The following is a 26,913-nucleotide window of genomic DNA, read 5'->3' on the forward strand; positions in this document are numbered from 1 at the left end:
CTGACACGGCATCTTCAGAAACTCCAGCCAGCATACTTGGCGCTGCCTTGCCGGTCGCCATGTATGGGAACTTGAGATTGTTAGTAGAAGTGGACGATTGATCTGATGGAACGATGTCGGAAAGTGTCTGCGATACGTACACGAGTAAGAAAGACACCGGACACACCTCAGCTGCCAGGTCACATGATAGCGGCCGGAGTGTATATAGTCCACGTGATATCCCGACCACTAGCATGCTTCTCATGGAGGGTCCATAGCTGTCATGTAAGCTCAGCAGGAGGTTCAATATCAGTTCCTCACGGAACACAAGTCATATTGCTATGAAATCCTGCAACGGAGGGACCGAGAACTCCTTTGTTGCCTTTCACTTCATTTTTGCAAAAGCTACGGAGTAAAATGCCTGGTTGCACAGCACATACAGTCGTGGCGGGACAGCCAATATCGAATCTATCTGTTTTTGCAAGCCTTCGTGAATTGTCGGCTACCTGAAAGATACTTGCGCGGCCACTCCAGTACGAACAGCGACCACTGCAGCACCTCCCACAAGACCACCGTTTGTAATCTTGCTTCATCTCATCCCTGGATCCTAAGGCACCTTACCTCTGATACTCAACATGACCAACCCCCAACCACCTCTTCAGCTTGCTCCCACCAAGCGAAATAAACGACGACGAATCCGTCGAACTCCCCGACCCACAAAGCGACGAAGACGTAGAAGAATTCGTAGCCTGGGCGTCATCCACCTCAAATTGACACGCAGCCGATGCACTAGACGTACATCCACCTAGCGCCTCTGCCGCATCGCAACCGCACGTTAGTGTCATGTCCCTCTTACAAAGCCAGGGGCAGATGAACTTACGACAAGCAGATGAAGAACTCGAGCTCGTAACATCACTCGCACTCTCCGAGCTAGATCCGCATCCTAGCAGGCCGCAGACGGAGGTGCTGCTGCCGGTTGGACTGTCGGCGTTGTCGCTGGCGGTGAGATCTAGGAGATCGAGTTGGCGGGTGATGAGGGAGGACGGGCGGAGAGCGCCGGTGGACTTGTCGATGTTTAGGGTTGCGTAGATGGGGTAGCTTGTTGCTAGGGTTGTGAAGAGGAGAAGGGTGGTTGGGCGCATGATGGGTGGGGTTAGAGGTGGTGGATGTAGTGGAAGGGAGGCTCAAGTGAATGGATGTTGAGTGAGTGACTTGCTGCGAGTTGGGGTGAAACGAGTACATGAATGAAGTCGAGGTTGGTATTCTTACAGACCGGGAAACGAAACAGTGAGGGGTTGTAAGAGCAGGAGGAGATCGCAGTACGCCGACAAGCGGTTTCCGCGGGGCAGCAGGGCTTTGGATCGACAGCAAGCAGTGAGATATGAGCGAGCGTACGGCTTGCGGCAATGAAGCTTTTGGTGGGGCAGATCGTGTAGTCAAGAGATCTCGAGGCCAGGTAGTAATTATGCCGTTGTCAGCCTATGCTTGCTGGAAGTCGTCTCGGACGTCACGTAAGTGTCTTCTTGTACAGCTGAGACATGCATGCCGCCGCGATGGCTTGCAGAAGACGAAGCTTGGGTGATCGTGAAATGGATACTTAGATCTGCAAGCAGGTGTAATGGTTGACGGAAGAAGGTTTGGAGCGGGTTTGACATACTGGCCGGAATATGGAGGGCGACGGCCGGCAGTGATAGAACTAGGATTTCCTCCATGCGAGATTGGGCATCGAGGCCATGTACAGGCAGATTTGGCGAGACCATATACTGCCAACTGATCATGGCAGCAAGCCTTCCGACTGTATTTCCCTCCCTCACTTAGAGAAAGCAGCCACTCAATAATGCCAATACTGCGACGTGAAGCGCGAACGACCAAGAGGTATTGCGTGATAGGAACGCACTGTGAGAAGAGTACTCTACCTTACACAGAGTTCATTGAAGCTTGGCGACTCCACGATGTAGCTTATCTGGCATGAAGCCATATCAAGAATGATTCCACGAAAAGGATCGATTCGATCGAGGACGTGCCGGACTGCTCAGAAATTCATGATGGAAGTGTCTTTTGAGCATGATGGCCGTGCCGCACCAATCATGGGCAAGCTTGGGACTGCTAGCGCTTCCGCTCGTGCCGCTCCTCCGCTTCTCCGTGAAATTTCCCTGTTGCTCATTAGGTTGACAAGCGCCAGCCGAACAATATGCGTGGTTGTTGTTCCGTACTATTGCAGCAGTTTTGTCGGGAAGGCAACGGAATTGCTTCCACGAAGTAGTGGGACCTTCTAGGCGTCACACTCCCTCGAGACGAGCAGTTGGGAACATCCTCATACATGTGAGAGCCAGACAGTATGGTGATAGGAAATCCTCGGACGGCGAGCACACTTTAGCTCTGTCACAGGTCGATCATACATTTTGCGCCATGTCCCACAACCTTTCGGAATTCAGCCTGAAGAGCTTTTCCTTCCTTGCATCTCCGTCTGCGCCTTCGCCACACCACGAGTAGCAAGACTCAACGAAGGGCACGCTGTCGATGTTCTCAAACCTCGTATGCGGCCAGTCGCTCGCCCAGGTGACTCTATCTTCTGCTCTTTGCACAAGTTCTTTACCGACTGGGTCTAGCCGTCTCCGTGCATCCTGCGAGGGATATTCTGGATCAACACGGTACTGTGCAGATATCTTCAAATACACCTCAGGTAGTGATCGATCAGTGATGAGCTGTACCAGTTCCTTGAAGCCAGGTATGAGGTATGGATCGTCGTTCGGACCGAAACTGGGCGCATCGTCCTTGAACTTCAATCCTCCGAAATGATCGAGACAGAAACGCACTTTCTCGCGGCCATTGAGCTTCGGAAGGACGTTGAGCAGCATTGGCATAGATTTGAGAGGCAGGAACATTTCGATGACCCACCTCTTATCGCCGCCAGGCATTTTCGACTGACTGATCTTATCGATGTAAGCTTGCAGCAACGGCAGAAGCTCATCTTCTGTGATGGACTGGCCAACACTGACAAGATTAATCCGAACTCCTCGGGCGCCTTGCTGCCACCATGCGTCAAGTTGCTCAATGGTAACTTGCGCTGGGTCACATTGGATGACGCCTCGACCTCGTTCTTCAAGGTCCGCAGTACCACTGAGAAGGGCTGAGTTGTCGTTACCGTAAATGCTGACCTGTGTTAATACCATCCGAGGCCTCGGTATACCCAGGCCTGATGTCTGAGTATAGAATGCCTGCGCGTCGGCCAAAGTATGAGGTATCGGCTTGTACTGTGCCGCTGCTTGTAGTGGAAAGCGTTTGAAGTCAGGGGGTATGATATGCATATGCGAGTCGATGGTTCCTTCCGGAAGTGGTCTCGATAACCGTGTCATGGCCTGAGAATCGTTGTTCCGTGACGCCATCCTGGTAGACGACGATATGCTCTTTCGCTGAGTGGTAGGAGGGCAGGACTTGCCGAATACGCCTTGAGAAGGGCGAGGTGACGCCTGACGAGGCCTCCTAGCAAGTGATCGCGAACTTGACAACGGATTTGCGATGCGGCCGAAAATGGTGAACAGTTTGCACGGTGTCGATGTCGTGATCATTGCCAAGTAGCAACAACTTGGTTAGAGTATGGTACTAATGTAGAGAACACCTTCGGCCATAGCAGAGGTGAATGGTCTTAGGGAGAGCTGCAAAGTTCAAGATGAGCGGCCTGGAAGCTGTGGAAGCTTCCGAGGCTTCTTGGTGCGCTTTGCCATTTTAAGACTGGTTTTCGGAATACTTTCCCTCAATGTCCAGTGCACTTCTGGACGTCCAGGCGCAAAGCTCAGAGCTGCAGTGCGCTCGGATACTGACTGATTTCTTTCATAGGACTTCATGTAGTCACGATATTCAGGACTTCGTCTCTTGAGGACTTTCTGGATCTTGAGAAGCAAGCTCATTCAGCACATTAGCCAATCTTTGGTAGTCCGACAGCAAAGCAGAAACATCCTTGATCTGCAGCTCAGAAGCGTCTGTTATTTGCAAGAATTTCTGGATGGGTGGTGACACTGATTTGATCTTACTAGCAATTTTGTCTGACCTGTCCACGAATATTGCAATCTTTGGCTCGTCTTCGGTCGTAAGTGACGAGTCTGATGTGGCGGCAGGAGTAGAACTCGGCTTGGTATTTTCCTTCTTGCTAGCTGGGATGATCTGTGGTGGGGATGATGTCGCTGCTGGTCGCCCAAACCCTTTGAAAGTGCCGCCAAAGGCGTTGAAGGCGCTGCCTACGTGCCCAAGAGGATTGAGACTTCCTCCAAAGTTCTTCATGGCGTCAAGCGGGTTGCCAGCAGGTGTTGCGGATGCTGCCGCCTTCGAGACGTCAGACGATGCCCCTTCGGCAACAAAAGCAACCTTCTTGGCGCTTGAGTTGCTCCGTAGGCTTTCTCGGTCAACACTACGATCTCGACTCGGGCCGGATGCTGATCGTCGTCCACCAAATAAACCAAGCAGTTTGTCCTCCCCAATTGGTGTTGGCTTCTGCTTCTCGACACCATCTGGGCTTTCAGTCATGTTGTCGCCTGCAATTGAACTCGTCTCGCTGATTGCAGAGCCATCCTGCTCTAGCACTGGGGTTGGTGGCTTACTAACAAGCTGTCGTGCTTCATCTAATGTCTTCGGTACAGTCAGATCGTCCGCACGGTAAGGATCTGAGGCCTGCTCCTTCAGTCGACCAAAGAAAAACTTGAGACTGTTGTCCAAAGTATTCGAGATATTATCTAGGCCTTCTCGTGCTGACGCGCGCACTGCATCATTAGCATTCTGGACGGGTTTCAGCAGATCCGACAGTGTTCGTTGATGTCTCGGAGAAGGCATAGGTCGTGTAGATGCCAAAGCCTTTGCCCCATTGCCCTGAGGTGGTGTGGGTTTTCCTGAAGCAGAAACAGAGTCCGTCGAGGTCGAGGCAAGCGCAGTCGTTGAGAATGCTGGAAATGGTTCCGTCTTCTCGGTAGAAGGTGTTTCTTGGCCGGACGGGATCTTCTTTGGACCCTCTGGCACTTCGTCTGCACGTAAACTTGCTAGATCGACTTCTTCGAGGAAGCCAATGGCTGCTTCCAGGTTCGTCATGCAGTATGCAGCCTCGCCATCAATCCTTGTGCTCGCTCGGAATCTCTGTATGAAGTTGAGATTGCTGATAATGTTGATGCCTTCCACAGGAGCACTAATCAATGTGTAGATCAAGGTAGGCAAGATCTCATCAGCCGACGAGGAAGAGCCATGCAGCGAATATAGAGTGTCCACTATCACCTTATGTGCGGCAGTCAGGTGCTGCAGCTTGCCCAGTGGATAGTGCTCGTCATTCATCTGCATCAACCCTTCTCGAGCTGGGGCCAGAGCTTCTTGTATATCCTCGAGGGTCTTGCCGCTCTTCTCTCCAAGCTCGACACCCAGATCGCGCAGACCAATGCCAACCAGGGCCAAAGCAGCAGTTTTGGAGCGCAATTTTTCGTCCTTGACCTCGTCTAGAGTGCTTCTATGTCGCCATATTTTATGGTAGACCTTCTCACAGGCTCTTCTCTCAACAGCTTCCTCGAGCAATAACCTCTTGAAATCAAGCATTTTCCTCTGCTTCCGGCGTTCAGTGACTTCCGAAGCAGTGAGCAGTTGTGAGCCACCATTTGCCGGTGGTGCCAATGAGTCATTGCTCTTCTTCCCAGATACCTGCCGCTGGCGACTGCCGCTCTTCGAAGGAGTAGGAGACTGTTCCCGATTGAGCTTCGACCGTAGAGAGGCTATATGGATAGATATGCTTGACGATGCCCGGACGTAGAACTCTTGGAACAGCTCTGCGATTTGGTCGATGTTTGGAGGTTCGGAGAAGGCTTTTGAGCCTAGAGACTCGACAAACCTGCACAACCAATCAGTTCCAATAGACATTCTTCTAGCGGTGCGCGTACCTGTCTGTCAAGCTGGCCAGCTCGATTGGCAACTCATCGAAACGCTCTGGGAGACTCAATGTCTTATCAAGCTTTGGTGAGGGTTCATCCTCTTCTTCTTCCTGCTTCTTGTTGAACACATCCTGCCTCTCTTCTTCTACTGATTTCCTGGGATACACTGGTGAAGCTACGGTACTAGCCCGGCTCCTGTGTGAAGTGGCAGGCGATGCCGGTGGTTCAAAGCGGGTAAACGACTTTGTAGACAGCGGCGATGGCCGCGACTTGTTAGTACTCATGCTGTTAATCCTCGTAGGCCAGAAACGCAAAGGGTATATGATGAAGTCCACTGAGCACGGCTCGCGGCGGAGGTCACTCGATACGGAAAATGAGCATGTGCAGTGCCTTGATCTGGCCTGGACACGACAACACACTTCTCGACCAGCGAGCTCGTCCTTCAGCTCACATCATGTCTCAAGTGACTGTTCAACATTTAAGGCGAGAGGTTCATCGAGAACGGCCAGATGACGCGTTCCCAAGCAGGAGATGTTATGTTTACGTGAGAACACTTTTCGTGCCGCTGACGTGACCTCAGGCTGCTACCTGTAGTACCTGACAAGCGGTAGATTCTCGCACGTGCGCAATTCATTCACAAGTTTGATATGATTTCAATACTGATCTTCGGTTTCAAGGCAACAGCTATTTGTCCTTCCAGCTTTTCGCGACGGTCTCCATCGTCTCAAAAGTGATCTCACCTTCGCCTGCAGATTTCATTCTGGCGACCAGCTTGCCGATGAACTTATCAATCATGCCTACAATGTGGTTCCGTCCGGAACTCTCTGGATGCCAGATCATGGGATAGATACTGCCATACCCCTTGCCAGGTCCATCGTCTAGCCAACTCTCGTTCTCCCAAAGCCATTCAAATCTATCCCACCATATCTTTTCAACGACATCGACACTCACATATCCTTGAGTCGACGCAGTATATGGATAGAATCCTAAAGGTGTCATATCTTCGGTATACCAGCTCCCAGGTATCTCGATCATCGCGGAACTAGCTTCTGCTGTGCCGGCTTCTGGCTGTTGAGGGATAGCTGTTGGCCTCATCCATGAAGCCGCAGTCTGACTATAGTCTGGCACGTGTGGTGGCTGGCCGGGGAAAGGATTAGGTAAGTAATACGGCAGTGAGTCGTGCGCGTTCATGCTGCTGTCGTACAGGAAGTCGTGTTCTTGTAATAACTTGACGGTCGTCTCACGAATTTGGTACAGTGGCGCGCGATATCCGGCAGGTCTCTTACCCCCTTTGAGTTTTGTGGCAAGCTCGATGCACTTCTCAAGCACATCCTTCTCCTGCTCGACGGTCATGGCGTATGCCCCTTCATGGCTGTAACCGTGCAAGCCAATTTCAGCACCACTAGCCACGATCGCCGAGGTCTGTTTGGGAAATGTCTCCATGCTGTGCCCTGGTATGAACCATGTCAGCTTATCAGAGATATCATGCTTCGCGAATAACCTCAGCAGTCTGTCAACTCCGACATTTGCGCTGAAGATGCCTGCAGAATAGTCTGCAAGAGTATTCTCTGGTGTATGCCCTGTCCCGAGATAGCCGCTGATCGCGTCAAAATCCACTGACAAACAGATTCTCATACGTCTGGCACGCCGAGGCGGTCTCAGCTCTGTTGGCATTGAAGGAGAAAGGGCGGCCTCGGGTCGTTGACCCTTATTGGGACCCAATACTTGATCCTCCTTCCAGAGCAACCGCCCTTCCTGGCCACCATCGACCGAGATGCACTGTCCGGTGATATGCCCAGCTGTACGGTGAGATGCGAGGAATGCCATACAACGAGCCACGTCCTCAGGTTGAGCAATTTTCTTCAACGCGACAGTGGCCTGTGCTTCAGCCCAGAGCTCTTTTGGATCATCAAGACGTTCGCCAATCAAAGGTGTGTTGATCCACCCAGGAGCAACAGCGTTGATGCGTGCTTTCCCATTCAGACGTACAATTTCATTTTTAACGGTCTTGACAAGACCGTATTGAAGTCCAGCTTTACCGCTTGCATATTCAGCATGGTATTCCTGTCCAAAGACGCCTGTTTCTGATCCAGTGATCACGATGGATATGTTCTCGAGCTCCCTATTCGTGGTCTCTTGAACATCCTTCACCTGCCTCAGGAAATGCTTGATGGTCAAGAATGTACCCCTCACATTGTTCGAGTTGACATCGTCCCACTTATCGACACTCAAATCCCAGATTGCAGTGTGCGTACTTTCATCCGTGATACCTGCATTTGCAATGAGAACTTGCACGGGGCCAAACTTTGATTTTGCATCGTCGAATGCCTTGTGTATGGAAGATTCATCCTTCAAATTTCCTGTGACGGCAAACAGTCGTTCTGTGACCCCACTGATGTCGTCGTACAAGGTCTTGTCGATCTCACGTCTGTCAAATGCAGTCACTTTGCAGCCATTAACTGCATCAACCTCTCAGCACTGTCATTGGTGAGCTAGATACGAGACTTCCTACCTAAGAACTCTCTAACGACAGCTCTGCCAACACCACCAGCAGCACCAGTGACGAAGACGTGACATGCTTCGATGCCCAAGAACGACGTTTGTGAGGTCGCCATAACCGAATATACCGTCGAAAGCTTCTCTTAGAGCTTAGAAGAAGCTTGAGATATGCAAAGACTTGCGTTAAGGTGAGTAGGCCAAAATGCACTCATCGAGCCTGCAGCTACTTGGTACGAGTACATTAATTAGCACATGGTGCACATGTCCGTTCCAGATAAGAAGCCAAACCTTTTTCAGGACATCGCCCTTCCTGTTGACCCTTAGAACGAAACTCGATCAACGTCCATCGCCGAGGAGGATTCGTGGGCAGCAAGCGAGCCTGCTTATCATGGATCAACCAGCGATCAATTTATCCTTGTCGATGTTCTCGATACCGCAATTGACCAATTAGATGCCTGGAACACATCGTATCAAGACGATGACAATGACCATGTTGAGATTTATTGAAGTAGCGGCAGCTGGCTTCAAGGACCTTATCTTTATAAGAAAGCTTGATGCATCATGATCTTAGCCTTTGTGTCCTTCTCGACGCGCTTCTCTGGTTGTTCTTGACACGTACTCAGCGTACGCGCATCTGCCATGGACAAGAAGGACGAAAATGAGCACGGAGAGCTTTCAACTCGAGATGGCGCCTCAATATCCGATGACCTGGTCAACGCTTCGGGCCATGTTCAAGAACTGAAACGACAATTCAGCCTGCTGTCGCTTGCTGGCATCGGTATCACGGTTGGGAACGTATGGCCAGCTGCCGGTGGAAGTATCCTCGTTGCACTGTTCAATGGTGGTCCTCCGGGTACGTCTATCATCCCACCAACAGTGGACAACCTCGGCTAATCTACTACTATAGGGGTTCTCTACGAGTTCGTCACGGTTTCTGTCTTTTACTGGATCGTTGCTCTTAGCCTAGCAGAGCTCGCAAGCGCCATCCCATCATCCGCTGGAGTCTACCACTGGGCGTCAGTCACGCCTGGCAAGCGCTGGGGCCGCGTCAATGGCTACTTCGCAGGATGGTGGAATTACTTCGCTTGGGTGTTTGGAGCTGCCTCGATGTCATCGATCATTGGCAACACCGTGGTTCAGATGTACGCTCTCAACCATCCTAATTTCGTCGCCGAAAGGTGGCACGTCTTCGTGGCCTATGTCATCGCGACTTGGCTGGCTTGTCTCTCCGTCTGCTTCTTCAACCGAGCTATGCCGATGGTCAACAATGCTGGCATCGTCTTCATCCTTGCAGGATTCTTCATCACAATCATCGTCCTAGCAGTCATGCCTGGACGAGATGGACGCCCACCACATGCGACGACGAGCTTTGTCTGGAGTGAATGGTCAGCAGAAATCGGGTACCCCAACGGCTTCGTGTTTGTGGCAGGTATGCTCAATGGTGCGTACTCCGTTGGAGTACCTGATGTTGTCTCTCACCTTTCTGAGGAGATACCGAACCCTGCACGCAACGTGCCTATTGCGATCGGTCTACAGATGGCCCTTGGCTTCGTCACCGGATTCACCTATCTGATTGCTATTATGTACGCCATCAACGACTACGATGCGCTGTTCGAAGCTGCTTATCCCATCGCCGAAATCTATCGTCAAGGAACTGGCTCTGCGGCGGGTGCTATCGGACTTTTGTTCTTGGCCTTTATTTGTATCGCTATCTGCTTGGTAGGATTATACATCACGGCCGGAAGGACCCTCTGGACTCTTGCAAGAGACAAAGCTACCCCATTCCCGAACCAATTGTCGAGGATTCACCCAAGGCTCGACGTCCCAGTAACCACAACTTTGCTGACGGGAGCGCTGGTAACAATCCTCGGCTGCATTTATATTGGAAGCTTGACCGCCTTCAACGCATTTGTTGGCAGTTTTGTCATCATGTCATCCGCCTCATACATTGCAGCAATCCTTCCCCATCTCATTACCGGGCGCAAGAACATTACATTTGGTACTTTCCACCTCAATACAGGGCCACTAGGGTACATATGCAACGCTATTGCATGCGGATATATGATTGTATGGTTTGTGATTTATTGTTTCCCATTCGCGCTTCCCACCGATGCCGCCACCATGAACTATGCCAGCTTGCTATGGGGTGGCATTACCATTCTCCTGACGATTTGGTGGTTTGCGGGTGCGCGTCGTAAGGGATACGAAGGTCCAAAGACTACGGGTGGGCAGACTGGGGTTGATCTGGTTAAGAATCTGTCTCAGCTCAATGCAGGATTGAACCTTTGAAGTCAGCCAGAAGATACACATTATAAAGAGCTCGAAATTCAGATAGACGTTCATGCTCAAGATTTTGATCAGCTGCTGGCTTCTATATCGGAACAAATTCCCTTCTTGTTCTAGTACTTCATAATGTCAGCCTGAGGCAGCTCTCGGCCTTTCGGCAATTGACCGTTGGAAAGCAGCTCCGCAAAGATAGGTGGCATGGCAGTAGCCATGGCACATGCGAGGTCGCAGCTTCCCAACTTGCTATGCTAATCGTTGCACTTCGACTACTCCTGCTACGCTTGATGTCTTCCTTTTTGCTCGCAAAAAGCCTGTCTAAACTTTGAGCACGATGAAGTGCCCGCCACGGCCCGTGCACAACGCGTTCCAAACCTACCTCAGGCTTATCCTCGGCAGCGATTCTGCGGTCTTATCACAGCGCCGAACTCTATGTTCGAGCTGTCTGAGGACGTCGAGGCAGCTTCAAACAAGCGGCAATACCACCAGATGCGCGAGAAAGGCAAGACCGAAGCACCAAGCGTCCTCGAAAGTGCTGCTGCAACCATGGCAACAGCAAGCCCGGGGATTGGCTACGGTTGTAGAAAGAGAGGACCATGGGCCTATAAAAGAGTATAACGACCGTATACACAGCCGAAAGCTACGCGAAGATGAGCATCAGAGGAGTCAGTCCCCAGTTCCCAAGCTCTTGGCCCAGCACTGACCCGGACAAGCAATTATAGAAAACCTACAGGACCTTTATGAGACCCTGAGCGAGTATAGCCCACCAGAAGTCATCCCGCCCTCGATAGAAGACCTACAGCCGCCGCAGAAGTCGTTCTTTGGCAGTTTCTTTGGTGGCTCGAAGAAACAAGGCCCGAGCCTCGAGATACCCGAGAACCTGCCCAAGGGACTATATATGTTCGGCGATGTGGGCAGCGGCAAGACCATGCTTATGGACTTATTCTATGACACGACACCGCCAAACATAAAACACAAGACACGGATACACTTTCACAATTTCATGCAGGATGTGCATAAGCGACTACACAAGGTCCGCCTACAGCACGGTAACGATTTAGATGCCGTGCCCTTCGTGGCCGCAGAGATCGCAAAAGGAGCGTCGTTACTCTGCTTTGACGAGTTTCAGTGTACGGATGTAGCAGATGCCATGATCTTGCGCCGACTGATACAGGCTCTAATGTCGCACGGTGTGGTCATTGTGACAACCTCGAATCGACATCCAGACGACCTATACAAGAACGGAATTCAACGAGAAAGCTTCATCCCCTGCATAAACCTGTTGAAACGCCAGCTCCGAGTCATTAACCTCGATTCCTCGACCGACTATCGCAAATTGCCTAGGCCACCCTCGGGCGTCTACCACCATCCTCTTGATCGATCAGCTGAAACTCATGCAAGGAAGTGGTTTGGTTTCCTCGGCGATCCAGAGAAGGACCCTCCACATCCAACCACGATCTCAGTCTGGGGTCGTGATGTGGAGATCCCGCTCGTCTCTGGCAGTGCTGCAAAGTTCACGTTCCACGAGCTCATCGGTCGAGCAACAGGCGCCGCAGACTACATCGAGATGATGCGCCACTACAACGCATTCATCGTTACTGATATTCCTGGCATGAGTTTTCGTCAGCGTGACTGGGCAAGACGCTTCATCACCTTTATCGACGCGGTGTACGAGTCGCAGGCAAAGTTGGTGCTCACCACAGCCGTGCCATTATCTCAACTTTTCATGTCGAAAGATGAGATTGACGAATCCCTGGATGCTGTCGCGAACAAGAATCAGGCCACGCCAGAAAGCACAAATGCAGAGGAGAAGAAGGTCGCGGCTAAGACGGCGAAGGCCAAGGAAGATGGACACACAGATGTGGATGACGTAATGAGGATGATGATGGATGATCTGGGTCTGAGCATGGGAGTCATGAAGCAGAGTAGTTTGTTCTCTGGCGACGAGGAAAGATTTGCGTTCGCGAGAGCGCTAAGTCGATTGAGTGAGATGGGGAGCCAAGAGTGGATTGAGAGGGGTCTGGGGATGGAGAAAAAAGGTGGAATTGAAGAGAAAGAGGGGTGGGGCAGAGTGAGGTCGAGGTGGAGGGAGGATATGCTGTAGGATAGTCTGCTTTTTGCAGTCAATGTGATATTTTCCACGTTGGGCTGCGGCCACTCCTTCGGTCCTCTGGAGAATCTGTGAAGGTCTTTCTTGTCACGAAGCCCGCGCTTGTGACAACCCATGCCACCACGTGCTACAAAGCACACTGGCTACCCCAACACTTGGAACGCGCAGCATGGATCACGGCTCCTATCGCACAACCAACTACTGGATTCATCAGCAAAGGCAAGCATCACCTACATTTACACTCACGGACGAGAAGAGCAGGTCGACACGCCATAGAATCTAATATCACTTTTCCATGATGCCTCTCTGCAGACAGCTATGTTGTCGGAGACGTGGGCGAACATCGAAACATTGATTATCAACAAAGGACATCTGCAGAGGAGTGCTACTGGTGTTTTGGTCTGCGTACGTGCTGCAGCATCATGCACGAAAAGGCTCGGCCAGCGTCAATCGCAGAACAAGTGTCAGCTATCTTTCGTGCACGGGACCTTAGATTGAAGAGCAAGGATGCATGGTGTCTCAGACGCGCCGCTAGGCGTAAGCATGCTTGGGTGCGAAGACGTCCTCTATCTTGTTAATTATGGCGCTAGTGTAGCGGCCTCTGGTTGTTCATTGACACATCATCAACAAAGCGCCAAACTTTCCTGAGTATTGCATCGCACAGCCTGGGTACTTGGATGACTTGACAACGCCATTTGGTGAGCATCCTTCCTTTTGCAGGCGTGGAGAGCACACCCCGGCCTACCAGACCTGTCGTCGCCAAGACTAAATGGACACCGCCGATCGGCAGCCTCCTGGTTTCATGGTCAACAGCCACATCTCCATACGCGAGCCGCTAAGCGCACAAAGGCTGCAGTGTCCTCGCAGTTTCCATGCTCTGGCCGCATCGCCTCGCTTTGCTTGTCTTCTACACATAGTTGTGGTAGCTGCAAGCACTCTTATGCACACTATTCTACCAGCAAACCCTGCGCTTAGCGGTGTGCACTGGACATGGATCTCAAGAAAGACGACTCCCACCAGCTTTCGACTGCTGACCGGTAGGCGAGCACATGTTGGAACTTGAGTCCGCTATATCCATCGACGTCTGGTGAACGGCCCGAACCTAGCCGTACGTCAAGCACTACCTTTGTCAGGGTGCGGTACGTATACCCAGTGACGTTTCGACTCCGCGTCCCAAACATTGTGGTCATCGACAGCGTCACGGACTGCTGCTCTCTCGATTACTCTGCGTATCTGATGTTCAAGAGCTCTCATATGCTGAAGAGTCGAACACGTACTGTAAAGAAAAATAGGTTGGCTTGCCAAGATGAGACTTTTAAGGACAAAACGAGCTTAGGCTCGCGTTTTCTGGGTGCAGCGCTCCACCTGGTCGCCCGGCAAGGACCATCCGACACCTCTCAACACTGCCCGGGACCTCAGGTTCAAAGGTTCTGCATCACAGACTGTGATCTATCTGTCGACTGACAAGGACGTGCTCACTGGCTTCGTTAGTGCTTGAAGCCGGGTGGAAAAGGCAATGGGCTGCACGGAGGCGCTAATCAACAGACGCTGCGCATCAGTCTTAGCGCCATCCCAATTCCTACGACCGTTTCCATTGATTTCTACGAACTCATTGCTCATGGAATTTGAGGCTGGCAACAACACCTAGATATCGAGCGGAGCATGATGTTGGCTGATGAGCTGGTCACCCAGTTCTTGGAGGGGAGTGCAGCCACTTAGCAACTTCCCTGAGGTCAGCGCAGACTCGAAGAGATGAAAAGCTCATACAAAAAGAGCTGATGCTGCTGGCTCCCATCAAGTTGTAAATTCAACAACGGGCTCGGAATATACTTTCTTGTTGGTCTCGATCAGCCAAGCTGACTTTGTTGATTGGATTGTATATTGGTTGTCATCAGTACTCGCGAGGGATCTCGGTTCCTCGACGCCTCCGATCTACTCCGTAACCTATAGTCGTCCACCATCAGCGGCCACCACCGCCGCTGCGGACACGAAAATGCAACAACCCGGCCAGTATCCCAATGTTGAGGATACGAGTTTCCTGGCTTCGACCCCTGCTTTGTACGCCAATAATGGTACTATCATGCAGCAAGGAGGTCAGTCATCTCTACGTAGCAATGTTATCAGCTGACCATTTTCAGACCATTACGGCCCTGAGCGAGGCGCGCGACGAATCGATCTTGACGCGGCCCTGCCAACACCTGAAGCCACGAGGCATGATGAACTCCAGGGCGTAGTCGCAGCCAGCCAACCGCTCTACTTGCTTGAGACTTCGACTTGTGGCCAAGGATGCTTTGACTGCAGACAAAGTTCACCCTCTTACTTGCAACCTGACCAACACCTTTTGCGCGGGGCTCCCGAGCAACAGTCGGACATTATTATAGGGAATAGCAACCTCCATCAAGGACGTATTTCCAATATTCGGGGCCCCGTCACAGGCACGGGTTCACTGTACACATACACAGTAGACCAAACACCTATCTGGTCTACCCTTTCTACTCCGTCGTTCCAATCTGCCCAGTCTAGCACAAGCAATTCCCGTTGTCAACTGGTCCAATGCTTGGGAAGTCGAGTACACAATTACGCCTCGAGTGGCAATGACATATCGGACGAAAGCCAGCTACTCGGATACAGAGACCCCCGTTCGCAGATGTTGCAATGCACCCCTGCAGGCGGCAGCCAGTATCCTCACGGCATGCAGCCAGAGCAACATACCTATTTCTGTGGTTCCTGGACTCCTGGTCGAAACATCTTCTCACATTCCTCTACTTCTGTACAGCCCAGAGCTGTCTATGAACTCGCCCATCTACCCATTCAAAGGGTCGGGTTCAACAGCAGCACGATGTCCGAGCCTCGACAGGGTCGCAGAAGACAGGCGCAGTCCGCTATAGGCGGCAACGAAACATCTTGCAGTGAAGGCTCTAAAGTGCACAATTCTAAGTATTACTGCACATTCCGGAATTGTCCTGCGTCTTTCGGCCAACTGCAGCAATGGAAGAGACATGAACGAGATACTCATGCACCTCGTGACTTCTGGATTTGCAACCTTTCACAGCCTGCAGATCTCAATGGTGCAGTATGTGCTATATGCGGGTTTGATATCAACGGACCGTCGTGCCCACACAGAATTCCACAGTGCCTTCGCAAAGGCATAACACAGCGGGTATTTGGCAGGGGAGATCATTTTCGGCGCCACTTACGCAAGCAACACAAGCTAGCAAACGAGAGGAGTGTTGTGGTCGCTACTAGTAGCAGGATGGAAAACAAATTAGGGTTCCGAGAGCTAACCTGCTTCTTCTGCTGGAAGACTCATTCTGACTGGGAGGCAAGAAGTAATTGTGTGGCTGCACATATTGCTATGAGAATGACCAAAGCTCAATGGGATGTCAATGTTGCTAGTGTGTATGGTTGACTGGAAAGAACGGCCAGGCCGTCCACGAGGTGTATGCGTCGCGGTCAGGCAGGAACATACATATGGTAGAAAGGTAGAACAAAAGTTATGCATTTTCAATACCCCTTGACTAATTGTTCTCATTAAAATCCGCTCCGTGAAGCTAGTTGCGCTATCAGCTGGTGTAGACTACCGTATGGAACCCCCATGACGCACTTCTCGCATGTGAAAATGATTGTGTCCTTTTGACCAGATCTGGAGTCAAATCAACAGCTGTTCACATCTCGAGGACTTCGTACTACCGCGCGACAAGCGTCGAAGCCAAATCTGTATACCACCCTATACCCTATTGTCACCATGAGCTATCTCGCATCAGCAACAGACCTCGCGTCCACGCTATCCTCAATACTAGTGGAAGCGCACAAGTCGGATCCCATAGATCCTCACGTCTCGTTCAAGACACTCGATTCTTTCCTGCTAGAAGCAAAGCAGATAGTACGTTATGACCAGTCGCATGATCAGCCATGACCTGACAGCAACATAGAACAAGTCCATCCGCGATCTTCTCTCTTACATCCGGGCAATACGCACGCCCTACCTCTCGACTGCCCCTCCGCCACGGCGCAACCAGAAACATGGACGTACTACTTCCCAGATACAAACAGCACTGGGTACAGTGCCTACATATATGACAGACCTCCAGCGGGAAGATGTCACATCTCAAACAAACGCACTGCTACGAGATCTCAGAGATAGTATTGAGAACCTGCGGACAGCGGCCAACATACAGCATCAGACGGTGCAGAAGCGGCTTGAAAGCAAGTATGGCAAGTCGACCAATTTCCTGTTACGGTGGGCAGCGGGTGGCAACGACGCAGGTGTAGGCGATGCAGGGAAGACTGAAGAGCGAGTGGAAGAAGAAGGCCGTGAGGACACGGTTTACAGGTTTCGGAACGATGTGTTGTACTATTTACGGTTCTGGTATGAGAAGGTCTGGCGCTCACAGTATGATATGGTTGAGACCTGGTCGGAGCGGCAGAGGGAGAAGGCGGCGAGTATGCTTTATGATGAACGGAATAGGAATGTCAAGCTGCAGCGGAACGTCGAGGATGTAACTGGGGTGGATGGCGATGCTTCGTATTCGAATATGGACATGCGAGGGCGGGATAAGTACAACCCGGCGCTGGACCCGTATGGAGGAGAAGTGGGTCAAGAGCTTTCGCCTGAGCAGTTACAGCTATTCGAGGAGGAGAACTCGAGCTTAGCGAAGCACTATAATGACCAGCTGAACCAGGTGACGCAGGTGGAGAAGAGTCTACTTGAGATCAGTTCTATGCAGCAGACTATACAGGAGAACCTGGAGGTTCAGGGTGAAATGGTGAGTAGCCTGGTGGTTAATGCTGAGCGGACGGATGAGAATGTTCAGAGGGGAAACAAGGAATTGAAGAGAGCGACGGAGAAGACCAGGATACCTAAGATTCTGTATCATACTACACTGTACCTGTGTGCTGGGTTGATAGTGTGGGATCTGATATTTTAGGAAACGTTCAGAATGTCAGGAGTCACAAGCTCGCTCATAACCTCCTCCCAGCATTCATCTTAATCTCCTGTAAGCGAACGGCCATCTTCCGAGCAGGATATTTAGTTTCTTCCTCGTCAGCCTCGGCCAAGGCAACCGAGCTATTCTCGTGGGCAGCTGCCCGTAGTGCCTTGCATATATGATCCTCACAAGCACATGTAAGAATAAACACACGACATGAATGATGGCATTAATCAACGAGGCAAATCAAATACGGAGATGCGGATCTCATGCCTCGGTCGACAGCAATGGCATGCTCCTGACCAATCCTGCAGGGCCATATATAAGCCTCCGCTGCCCCAGATTCTAGTTCGAATACATACCGCTAGCCTGCCCGTAGTACCGCAGGTTCGGGGAAGCGCGCCGCATGCAACAACGGAACAGAACGCTCAATTTATTTGAAACTGTTTTGAGATCTTCACAATGTCTTCACCGCCATCGAAAGACGAAAGGTAAGTCACACCACGCCCATCACGTGAAGCACATGCCACATTTATTGTGGCCGCAACCTGAGATAGTGGGGTCCGCCCGAGTGCTCGAATCCCGCCGGTCTCGTGAGTACCGCAAGCTGATTATCTCGCTATAGTACCAGTCAAACACAGGCTCGGTTAGAACAAGTTCGGGGGCACACCAGTGAACAACCTGCAAATATGGGATCAATAGGCCACGCAACACGGTTCGGCCAGGATGTCTGTCCTCAGGCGGCCGAGGACCCTCTCTTCGGGTTGATGGCAGCCTACAAGAAAGATACATCCGACAAGAAGGTAGATCTAGGTATCGGAGCCTACAGAGATAACAACGCAAAGCCATGGGTGCTACCAGTGGTCAAGAAGGTGACAATACCTATCTACTCTGCGGGCGCAGCAACATACTGACCATATGACAGGCCGACCAACAAATACGAGATGACCCCAACCTAAACCACGAATACCTCCCCATAGCCGGCATGCCCGAGTTCACCTCAGCAGCACAAAAACTCATCCTAGGCCCCGAATCCCCCGCAATCAAAGAATCCCGCGCAGCCTCCTTCCAGACCGTCAGCGGCACAGGAGCGGTCCACCTAGGCGCCCTCTTCCTCGCAAAATTCTCAAAGCAACAACCCACCGTCTACCTCTCCAGCCCAACCTGGGCAAACCACAACCAGATCTTCAACAACGTAGGCATAAACATCAAGACATATCCCTACTTCGACAAGAAGACCAAAATGCTCGACTTCGACGGCATGCTCAGCACGATTAAATCCGCACCAAACGGCAGTGTAATCCTCCTGCATCCCTGCGCACATAATCCCACAGGCGTGGACCCAACGAAAGACCAATGGCACCAAATCGCCGCCGTCATGAAAGAGCGAGACCTCTTCCCCTTCCTCGACTGTGCATACCAGGGTTTCGCGACTGGTTCATTGTCGCAGGATAACTACGCCATCCGCCACTTCATCGAGCAGGGCTTCGAACTCTGCGTCTGCCAGTCATTCGCCAAGAATTTCGGTCTCTACGGTCAACGGGCCGGCGCATTCCACTGGGTCGTTGCACCCGGGAGCGATAGTGCAGATGCGGTCAAGCGGATTGCAAGTCAGCTGGCGATCCTGCAGAGGAGTGAGATCAGTAACCCGCCGGCTTATGGGGCGAGGATCGCGAGTAAGGTGTTGAATGACCCGCAGCTTTTTGCCGAGTGGGAGGAGGATCTGAGGACTATGTCGGGACGGATTATTGAGATGAGGAAGGCGTTGAAGAGTGAGTTGGATAAGTTGGAGACGCCGGGGACGTGGGATCATATTACGAGTCAGATTGGGATGTTCAGGTAAGCAAATCCTCCCCTCTGGCGTCCTTCAGGATGCACAGATTCAAACCCGCGAGATGAGACAAATCTGTTCGTTCTCCTGACCAGATCCTGGGCTGTCGTTGAACTGGATTTGTGCACCCAGGAGGACGCCCGCACTCACTCGGACCCTAGCTAATTTCTGCAGCTTCACCGGTCTAAACGAGTCCCAAGTCGCCCAAATACAAGACAAGCACCACGTCTACATGACCAAGAACGGTCGAATATCCATGGCCGGTCTGAACACCAATAACGTCGCATATTTCGCTAAGGCAGTCGATGATGTGGTTAGGAGTTCAGCTTGATTGACGGGGGGCACCTGGGTGGGGATTCGGGGTTGTGATGGTGTGGTAGGGTGGTTAGTTTGAGATGCGGGGAGGACACCGGTGGGGGATGGGGGGATGGATGTTGTTGTGGCGATTTTGGGGGCGCGGTGTGGAAGGGAGGGTTGGGGAGGGCGCCAGGAAGAAGAAACGAGGAACGAGCATGAGATTCACGAAGCATGACTAAGCATGAGGGATGTGCATTTCATAGCCACAAGCATGGTGGAATAGACAAAATGCATGTTATTTCATGCGCAATTTGCTACTCCAGGGGCGACAATGCATCGCTACCCTGCTTCATGCATTCTTCGCAGTGAGTCTACGAAAGCTCGTAGTCCTCGAGAGCAAAGCATTCAGCCTGCCACTGATACTGACATACAGTGACTGAACCACTTCCAATTTCTCCCAGCCGCCGCATAGATTGTTCACGGCCAAAGATTCAGAGACGTCACCCGACACTGGCTCATGCCCTTCAAGGTCTATGACGCGATTTATGTAGATGGATGTAGCTCTCGGGCGGATGAACCCTACTGTAGATGTCTGTACGTGGCAGCTGACCTCCTTTCAGTCGCGACAGGATGATGGCCGTTGGTGAAGCTACTGTACCAGATCAATGCTGTCATTGTGTGCTACATGCGTGTGAGCAGGGTGAACCTCGTGCTATCTGTGAACTGTGTCTTCGAGGCTTTGGAGGATGCTGTAAACCTGGAGTCAGTGGCGTAAAATGTCCTGCTACTATCGCATCGTGGAATCGTCACAGGGAACCTGCCTGCCGCCCTCGCAAATATAGCGGACACACTGTCGACTTGGTCTTGACTCTGCTGATGGCGAAGGAACTTGGTTCTGAACACTCTGGGACTCAGCTAGTGGTTCTTCGGGGTTTCTCGTTGCCTCGATTCGTAGCTGTCGGTACGGTGGTAGAGGAAAGTTCACTTGGTCTCCCATTGGCATTCGCACGCTATGGACGGCTTGGGAGTCATCTGAAGATAATGAGAGTGCGTTGCAGTCAGAGATTTTGGTGACTCAAAGGACGCAAATAAGCTAAGAAAAAACCATCATTTCCTGTTTGTCTTCGGTGCCTGCGTTGCACGATTTGCAGATGCAACGTCCTGGATTGCGATCGAAGGTCTCTTCTTCCGACTTCGATCTGGACAGGTCAAAACCATCTCTTCGGGTTCCGTGACGTTTATGAACCCTTCCGGGGTATACTCGTGATGAAAGGGGCTTCGAGTCGTTTGTCGCAGAACGGATGCTTCGGCGACATGTTGTAGGCACAACCCCTGTCTGTAACTGCAATATTGCTTTTCGCTTGACCAGGACTCAAATTTATCGCAGTAGATTGAAAGAAATGGAGGTAGAAGGTGCTATCGCGCTGTGCTACATCAGCAGTGGTAAGCTGTTTCATAGTCAAAATCACCAGAGTACGTTTGACAGGAAGAAGGACCTGCTGGCAGACTTGCTGCGCAAAGCGAGGCAGGACTCTCGTCTTTCAAGATGCAGTACCGTCTCTTCGAACTGCTCTGTGCGTAGTGAGTATCTTGTCGAGCTATGGTGCTACAACTTCATGGACTCATGTTGATAGGTAGAATCTGCGACTGGATGTACAAAACGCGTAGCTGTTGCCGTTCAGGATAGTGCAATGACGGGAGTCCTCGCCCGGTTCGCGCATGGCAAGAATGCGGCTGCTTGCATCGTTCCTACTTCTACCAGACCGGAAGTGCATCCGTGGTCTGTATGGTAGGACTTTGGTCAGTCCTGTCGTATCCGCACGTCAATCTCTTTGACACCTATGGCATCGCACCGTGGACCAGAAGGATGGTCGATCGGTCGCTCCTTTTACCGCAGTCATGAGAAAATAGGAATGCAAGTTCCAACACGAGACACTTCTCACGAACCCTGGAGCCTCAGCGCGTTTTCCTTATGGAGCAGTGCCGAATTCAAGTGAGAGGATTGTGATTTTTGTAGTCATAGTGGAGGTCGCGGCGGTTGAAGCTTTGCTTGCGGTTCCCCAGATGTCTTGGCGAGTGGCTTGCGAAAGGACATAATTTCACATTAGCCAGGGGCAGCTGAGTTCTGGTTGGAGCTTTTTAGCCCGATAGTGAGCTAACCTATATTGATGGTTGCATGCTCCACGGTTGCTACCTTGGTCCTTCTCCTTTCCCTGGACTTGCCATCGAATCACACGGAGCCGCATGTTCGCCTCAGCTGGTGCAATTCCGCAGAGATGATCTGTAAGGTTGCATGTTCGAGAGTTGACTTTGACTGACGCCTCTCGGCCGTCCAATCGCATGCATGTTAGGACTATGAGCCATGAGTCTTGAAGTATCCTGCGTGGCTGCCTGTTTGCGCATGGCTCGCTGGCGACCATGAGATTACTGTGGTATAAGGGTCGGAGGATTTGTTGCTGAAACGTTGCCTCGTCGGCGTCGGTGAAGAACAGCGGGATCGGCATGGAGCATCACTGCTATTTCGATCCATACGAACGGGAGTCTCCCCTGTTCTGGCATGCACGACCGTTAGCAAGCACTTGCCTCATCCGTCAGCCTCGTCTTGTTTCCTCACCTTGAAACGCAGATTGCGACGCTAAGACCTGGAGCTGAGAGCCACGCTTGGCGAAGACGGTTCTGCTTGACAAATCGAAATTGACCCATGTCTGAACCCTCAATTCCAAGTGGCGGAGACTTGTGCCCGGCATGATGCTTGATTTGATCAAGAATGAAGCTTGAGAGCACGCTGTCACCTCGTATCCAGATCGTTTTTAGCCGGCTCGGCGCCAGAGGCAAATTGCTTCGTTACCATGGACCCAGCACCGCGCTCACCTTGTTCATCCTCCAGAAAAGCCTAACCATCAAAACGGCAAGCATGCTTCGATGGAAGTCTATTCAGGCGGATTAGAGGCCATGTTCTTGCCGGTGCACCGCCACCAATCTCTGCTAGCACCCCAAGTGCGCTGCATCGCGTACTTGGCACGGGCAGCTGCACGTTCAGGAGGATCAACATGGCGTTCTATAAGTAATCTACCTCTCGAGCTGCCAAAGCTGACTTTCTTTCTCTCCAGTCACACACTCATACACACTCTTTTACAATAATATCTGACCATAGTCACTCTTTCGAGTACCCAACCAACCAACAATCAAAATGAAGTCTGTCATCGCCGCTGCCGCCTTCGCTGGCGCCGCCTCAGCATCCGCTGTCGCCTCTTCCGGTGCGTGGGAACAATGGAGCAGCTCTACCACCGCTGCCCCTACCACCAGCACCACTGTCGACCCAACATGGTCGGCATGGACTAGCTCGAGCACGACCACCAAGCCTGTCCAGTCTACCTCTTCCAGCAAGAGCTCCTCCAGCAGCTCTGCCAACACCTGGTCTGAGTGGACTAGCTCCAGCGCCTCGATCAGCTCGAGCAAGTCTGAAGACCCAAAGACCTGGTCCCAGTGGACCAGCGCCAGCAGCACCACCACCAAGCCAGTCTCCTCGACTGCTTCCAGCTCTGCCAACACCTGGTCTGAGTGGTCCACCTCCACCACTAGCAGCAAGCCAGTGAGCTCAACCGCCTCTTCTTCTGCTTCCACCTCCTCTACCTGGGCTGCGTGGGACCCAGTTGACTGCCAGCCAACCGTCACCTCCACCCAGGTCTGTGTTACCTCCAGCCCAGCTGTGAAGACCTCCAGCTCTGTTGCCTCCACTGGCAGCAGCTCCTCCGCCGAGACCTGGTCTGCATGGACCGCTTCCAGCAGCACCACCTCAGCTGGCAAGACATCCAGCACCACTTCCGCTCACAAGACCTCCAGCAGCGCCACCACTGATGCTGCTACCTGGTCCGCATGGGAGAGCTCCTCCACCTCCTCCAGCAAGTCCGCTGACCCAACTGCCTGGGCCAACTACAAGCGAGAGGACTGGAACAACTGGGCCAGCTCGAGCTCCGTCTCCAGCATCAAGTCCAGCTCGAGCTCCATCTCCAGCACCAAGTCCAGCAGCTCTGCCGAGACCTGGTCTGAGTGGGCCAGCTCCACCACCAGCAGCAAGCCTGTTGACCCAACCAGCTCCAGCTACGACTGGAACGTCTGGTCTTCCAGCTCCAGCGCCAGCACAACCACCAAGCCAGTTGTGCCAACAACCTCTGCCTCAGCTGAGACCTGGTCTGCCTGGTCCACCCCAGCTGCTGTCACCAGCTGCTACTACAGCACCTACACCATGTACCCAAGCACTTGCTCTGCCACCGCAGTTGCCTCGAGCAAGGCCCCAGAGGGTACTGCCCCGGCCGGTACTGGTGCCAAGGTCCCAGACTCCGCATCCACCACTGGCCCTGCCGTTGCCAAGTACACTGGTGCCGCCAGCAAGGAGGTTGCCGGTATGGGTGCTCTCGCCATCGCTGGTATTGCCATGCTTTTGTAAATTTCTTCTTGGGATGTCTTTGATGACGGTTGGTCATAAGTAATTGTGGGGAGGTGACACGGGGCATGACGACCGAAGTTGGTTTTTGGAATGTACATAGTACTTTTACTACATAGTGGAGTATCTATTACATAGTTGCTTTTTGACATATCTTCGTGGTTTGTGATTGTACACAAACTTTTCTTCATGACAGAATTGATGCGATGAGCATAATGATGATGCGTTTCCCATAGTCGCAATTCATCATCGTGAATTCGATGCTCTTGTCCCAAATCTAACAGCACTGCTCATCCCCTCCAGCGAACAAGGTGATATGTTACTTCACTCCGAGCGATCCGCACTGCACAGCTTGGGGCTCGTGACAGCTGAGGCTGTACCTAAGTAGCATGGCTCTGTCTGCACGTGATCCTCTGTCAACATATCACGCCTGGTCACGCTTCTATCTTGTTCTCACATATCTCCATCACAGTACGCTTCTTTGCGACTTTTTACTGTCTTCCGAAGCGGTTCGGCCATCGTTATGGAGGCGCAGGTCTGTACGTTTGCTAATGCCAGTCACCTAACGCCCACCCTTGCCGGTTTCAGCCGTGCCATCTACAACTGGCCGTCGTCACGAACAGGCAAACAGCTATATGATTTCGCCTCGGGGTTCTGTTTACAGACGCAGCCGTCCAGTCACCATCTACCGTGGCAATGCCTACCTCGATGAGCATAAAGAGTGGTTCCACGTCTCTGCTCATGGCCTTCCTTTCATTACCATTTCCCAATCATATCCCAATCATTACTTTGTCCCAGACCACGAACCTATCTCTAAAGCAACTCAATCTTTGTTCTCCAAGCATCTTCATCTACTTAAGCACTCGCCATGATGCAAAGCATTTCAAGGCTCAGCCAGCTGCTGGGCGTCCTCCTGCTGCTCGGTGGCAGCGCTCATACTTTCCCGGTCATACCTGACATTACAAACCTGTCGCCAGCCTCAAGACTAGACCTTGAGGCCCGCCATTCGGACTTGGCTGGCTGTGCTGGCGATGAAAACATGCAGAAACTCAGACTCCACAGCGAGAATGGCAAGGTGTTCAACATGTTCGTCAGCCCGAATAGCAAGTCCAACACCTTGAATGGCGATTCTCCACAGCTTCGCTGTTCCATTGATGCAGGCTTCAGGTCGACATGCGGACCCTGCGATTTCGATATCGGTGGTATCGAGGTGCTGCGTGATGGCGACTGCACGATAACAATCACTAAGTCAAATGGAGGAGTTAGTATGAAGACCGTCTCCAGCAGCGATGGTCTGTACCCGATGCCTGGTGTACCAACAAAGATCAGCTGCTACGCAGGTGGGCAGAAGCGTGCCCAAAGCCTAGAAGGGGAAGCATTGGCTGGCGAGCCCACTATCTCTACACGCTCTGGAAGAGAGGATTACGGTACAGGCTGCATGCCCGTCTCAGGTCACACACATGTCAGATTCCACGGCAGCGATAGCAAAGAGTATGGCCTCTTCGTCAAACCACATAGCGGAATGCACGACATCTCCCCTGCCAATGATGCAGGTCTCATGTGTACTGTGACGTCAAAAGGCGCGGACCAATATCAGTGCATACCTTGCGACTTTGTCTTGAGCAAGGCAGAGATCGTTGAGGGGTCTGAGTGTATATTGCGAGTGCAAAAGCAAGGCAGCGTCCTAGATACCACATTGGGTAAGGAGTCGACGCCCTTCTCGAAGAACGCCCGTCCGATAAAGATATCTTGCGCTGGTTGATATGGCGGTCAAGGATACTCATGGTCCTAGTCAGTGGCCACTTTGCTCAAATGCGTGGATCGGGCTAGAATCAGCAGTGTGATAACGACAGAGAGGATGAGATTGGACTTGCACCCACCGACCATCAGCACAACACAGTATAGAGTGCTTGCAGTGCTCAGCCTTATCGAGCATCATAGCATTGATTTCTGAGCTTTCTTAGCATATGATACCAGTTTAATTGAATCTCCAGATCCAGCTTCTGAGTGCGCGTATTCAGCTTGACCGCTGAAACTCACGCTGCTCTTGCGAAGTCGAGTCTCGTTGATGCATGGCTCTGGATCTACGGCCGGTATGATTAGTACAGTGAGCTAGACCTTTCATGAATAAATTTCACAGATCACCAACTTTCAGGTGCAACCACGTCTTCTTCCACCATCCTCTGGCTCCAAGATGACCTCAACTTGCCAATAGACTCCGCTACTGAATGCTGACCTTCATCCTCGACGATAGAAGCAAAGGACTTGCCGTGTTGGCATCTCAGGAGCTCAAGTCATGATCCGGAGGAGCCCAGAATCACCCGCCCGGAATGGCTAGCGTTGCTTACTTGCTCCAGCTTAGCCGCAAATCAGCAAAAGAAATGACGGTCTTAGCACTGTGTCAGTACTGTTCCCACTGCGTAGACGTCTGTTAAAAAAGACCTCTTAAAATAGTGATTTTTTTGTACGTACGTCTGACCGTCGTAGACGTGCCTAAGGGATAAGCGTACGGATTTGCTAAACGTCTCTACATTATTCACGTGTGCGAAAATTTTTGGCTAGGCTAAAATGCAAAAAACTCCTGCTAGTAGGCGTATTACCACTGCGCTAGCTAAGCGAATCGGAGAATTTATGATATCATTTTG

At 51.8% G+C, this 26,913-nt stretch overlaps 10 protein-coding genes across 10 annotated transcripts; 6 read left to right on the forward strand and 4 right to left on the reverse strand.

Annotated features, from left to right (window-relative positions):
- Positions 1-596: 596 nt before the first annotated feature.
- Positions 597-1,121, reverse strand: PMZ80_010910 (uncharacterized protein; the record flags this gene model as incomplete). The annotated part of the gene is made up of 2 exons (XM_064879298.1): positions 597-793; positions 860-1,121. 2 exons carry the CDS (start codon positions 1,119-1,121, stop codon positions 597-599), a joined length of 459 nt encoding a protein of 152 aa, XP_064724881.1.
- Positions 1,122-2,372: 1,251 nt separating this feature from the next.
- PMZ80_010911 (uncharacterized protein) lies at positions 2,373-3,365 on the reverse strand (the record flags this gene model as incomplete). The annotated part of the gene is made up of 1 exon (XM_064879299.1): positions 2,373-3,365. The coding sequence occupies one exon, from the start codon at positions 3,363-3,365 to the stop codon at positions 2,373-2,375; it is 993 nt and encodes a 330-aa protein (XP_064724882.1).
- Positions 3,366-3,837: 472 nt separating this feature from the next.
- On the reverse strand, positions 3,838-6,160 carry PMZ80_010912 (uncharacterized protein; the record flags this gene model as incomplete). Its single annotated transcript, XM_064879300.1, has 2 exons — positions 3,838-5,836; positions 5,886-6,160. The coding sequence occupies 2 exons, from the start codon at positions 6,158-6,160 to the stop codon at positions 3,838-3,840; spliced, it is 2,274 nt and encodes a 757-aa protein (XP_064724883.1).
- Positions 6,161-6,560: 400 nt separating this feature from the next.
- PMZ80_010913 (putative secondary metabolism biosynthetic enzyme) lies at positions 6,561-8,491 on the reverse strand (the record flags this gene model as incomplete). The annotated part of the gene is made up of 2 exons (XM_064879301.1): positions 6,561-8,335; positions 8,389-8,491. The coding sequence occupies 2 exons, from the start codon at positions 8,489-8,491 to the stop codon at positions 6,561-6,563; spliced, it is 1,878 nt and encodes a 625-aa protein (XP_064724884.1).
- A 523-nt stretch (positions 8,492-9,014) lies between these two features.
- Positions 9,015-10,664, forward strand: PMZ80_010914 (uncharacterized protein; the record flags this gene model as incomplete). Its single annotated transcript, XM_064879302.1, has 2 exons — positions 9,015-9,228; positions 9,283-10,664. 2 exons carry the CDS (start codon positions 9,015-9,017, stop codon positions 10,662-10,664), a joined length of 1,596 nt encoding a protein of 531 aa, XP_064724885.1.
- Positions 10,665-11,090: 426 nt separating this feature from the next.
- AFG1 (ATPase) lies at positions 11,091-12,762 on the forward strand (the record flags this gene model as incomplete). Its single annotated transcript, XM_064879303.1, has 3 exons — positions 11,091-11,238; positions 11,292-11,323; positions 11,392-12,762. 3 exons carry the CDS (start codon positions 11,091-11,093, stop codon positions 12,760-12,762), a joined length of 1,551 nt encoding a protein of 516 aa, XP_064724886.1.
- A 3,751-nt stretch (positions 12,763-16,513) lies between these two features.
- Positions 16,514-17,696, forward strand: UFE1 (syntaxin ufe1; the record flags this gene model as incomplete). Its single annotated transcript, XM_064879304.1, has 2 exons — positions 16,514-16,651; positions 16,701-17,696. 2 exons carry the CDS (start codon positions 16,514-16,516, stop codon positions 17,694-17,696), a joined length of 1,134 nt encoding a protein of 377 aa, XP_064724887.1.
- A 689-nt stretch (positions 17,697-18,385) lies between these two features.
- aat2 (Aspartate aminotransferase, cytoplasmic) lies at positions 18,386-19,858 on the forward strand (the record flags this gene model as incomplete). Its single annotated transcript, XM_064879305.1, has 3 exons — positions 18,386-18,568; positions 18,622-19,535; positions 19,702-19,858. 3 exons carry the CDS (start codon positions 18,386-18,388, stop codon positions 19,856-19,858), a joined length of 1,254 nt encoding a protein of 417 aa, XP_064724888.1.
- Positions 19,859-23,014: 3,156 nt separating this feature from the next.
- On the forward strand, positions 23,015-24,271 carry PMZ80_010918 (uncharacterized protein; the record flags this gene model as incomplete). The annotated part of the gene is made up of 1 exon (XM_064879306.1): positions 23,015-24,271. The coding sequence occupies one exon, from the start codon at positions 23,015-23,017 to the stop codon at positions 24,269-24,271; it is 1,257 nt and encodes a 418-aa protein (XP_064724889.1).
- An 865-nt stretch (positions 24,272-25,136) lies between these two features.
- Positions 25,137-26,030, forward strand: PMZ80_010919 (uncharacterized protein; the record flags this gene model as incomplete). Its single annotated transcript, XM_064879307.1, has 1 exon — positions 25,137-26,030. The coding sequence occupies one exon, from the start codon at positions 25,137-25,139 to the stop codon at positions 26,028-26,030; it is 894 nt and encodes a 297-aa protein (XP_064724890.1).
- Between the last annotated feature and the right edge of the window lie 883 nt (positions 26,031-26,913).

This window comes from Knufia obscura, assembly GCF_036327395.1.
Source record: "Knufia obscura strain CCFEE 5817 isolate CBS 148926 chromosome Unknown scaffold_22, whole genome shotgun sequence".
Taxonomy (NCBI): Eukaryota; Fungi; Ascomycota; class Eurotiomycetes; order Chaetothyriales; family Trichomeriaceae; genus Knufia; species Knufia obscura.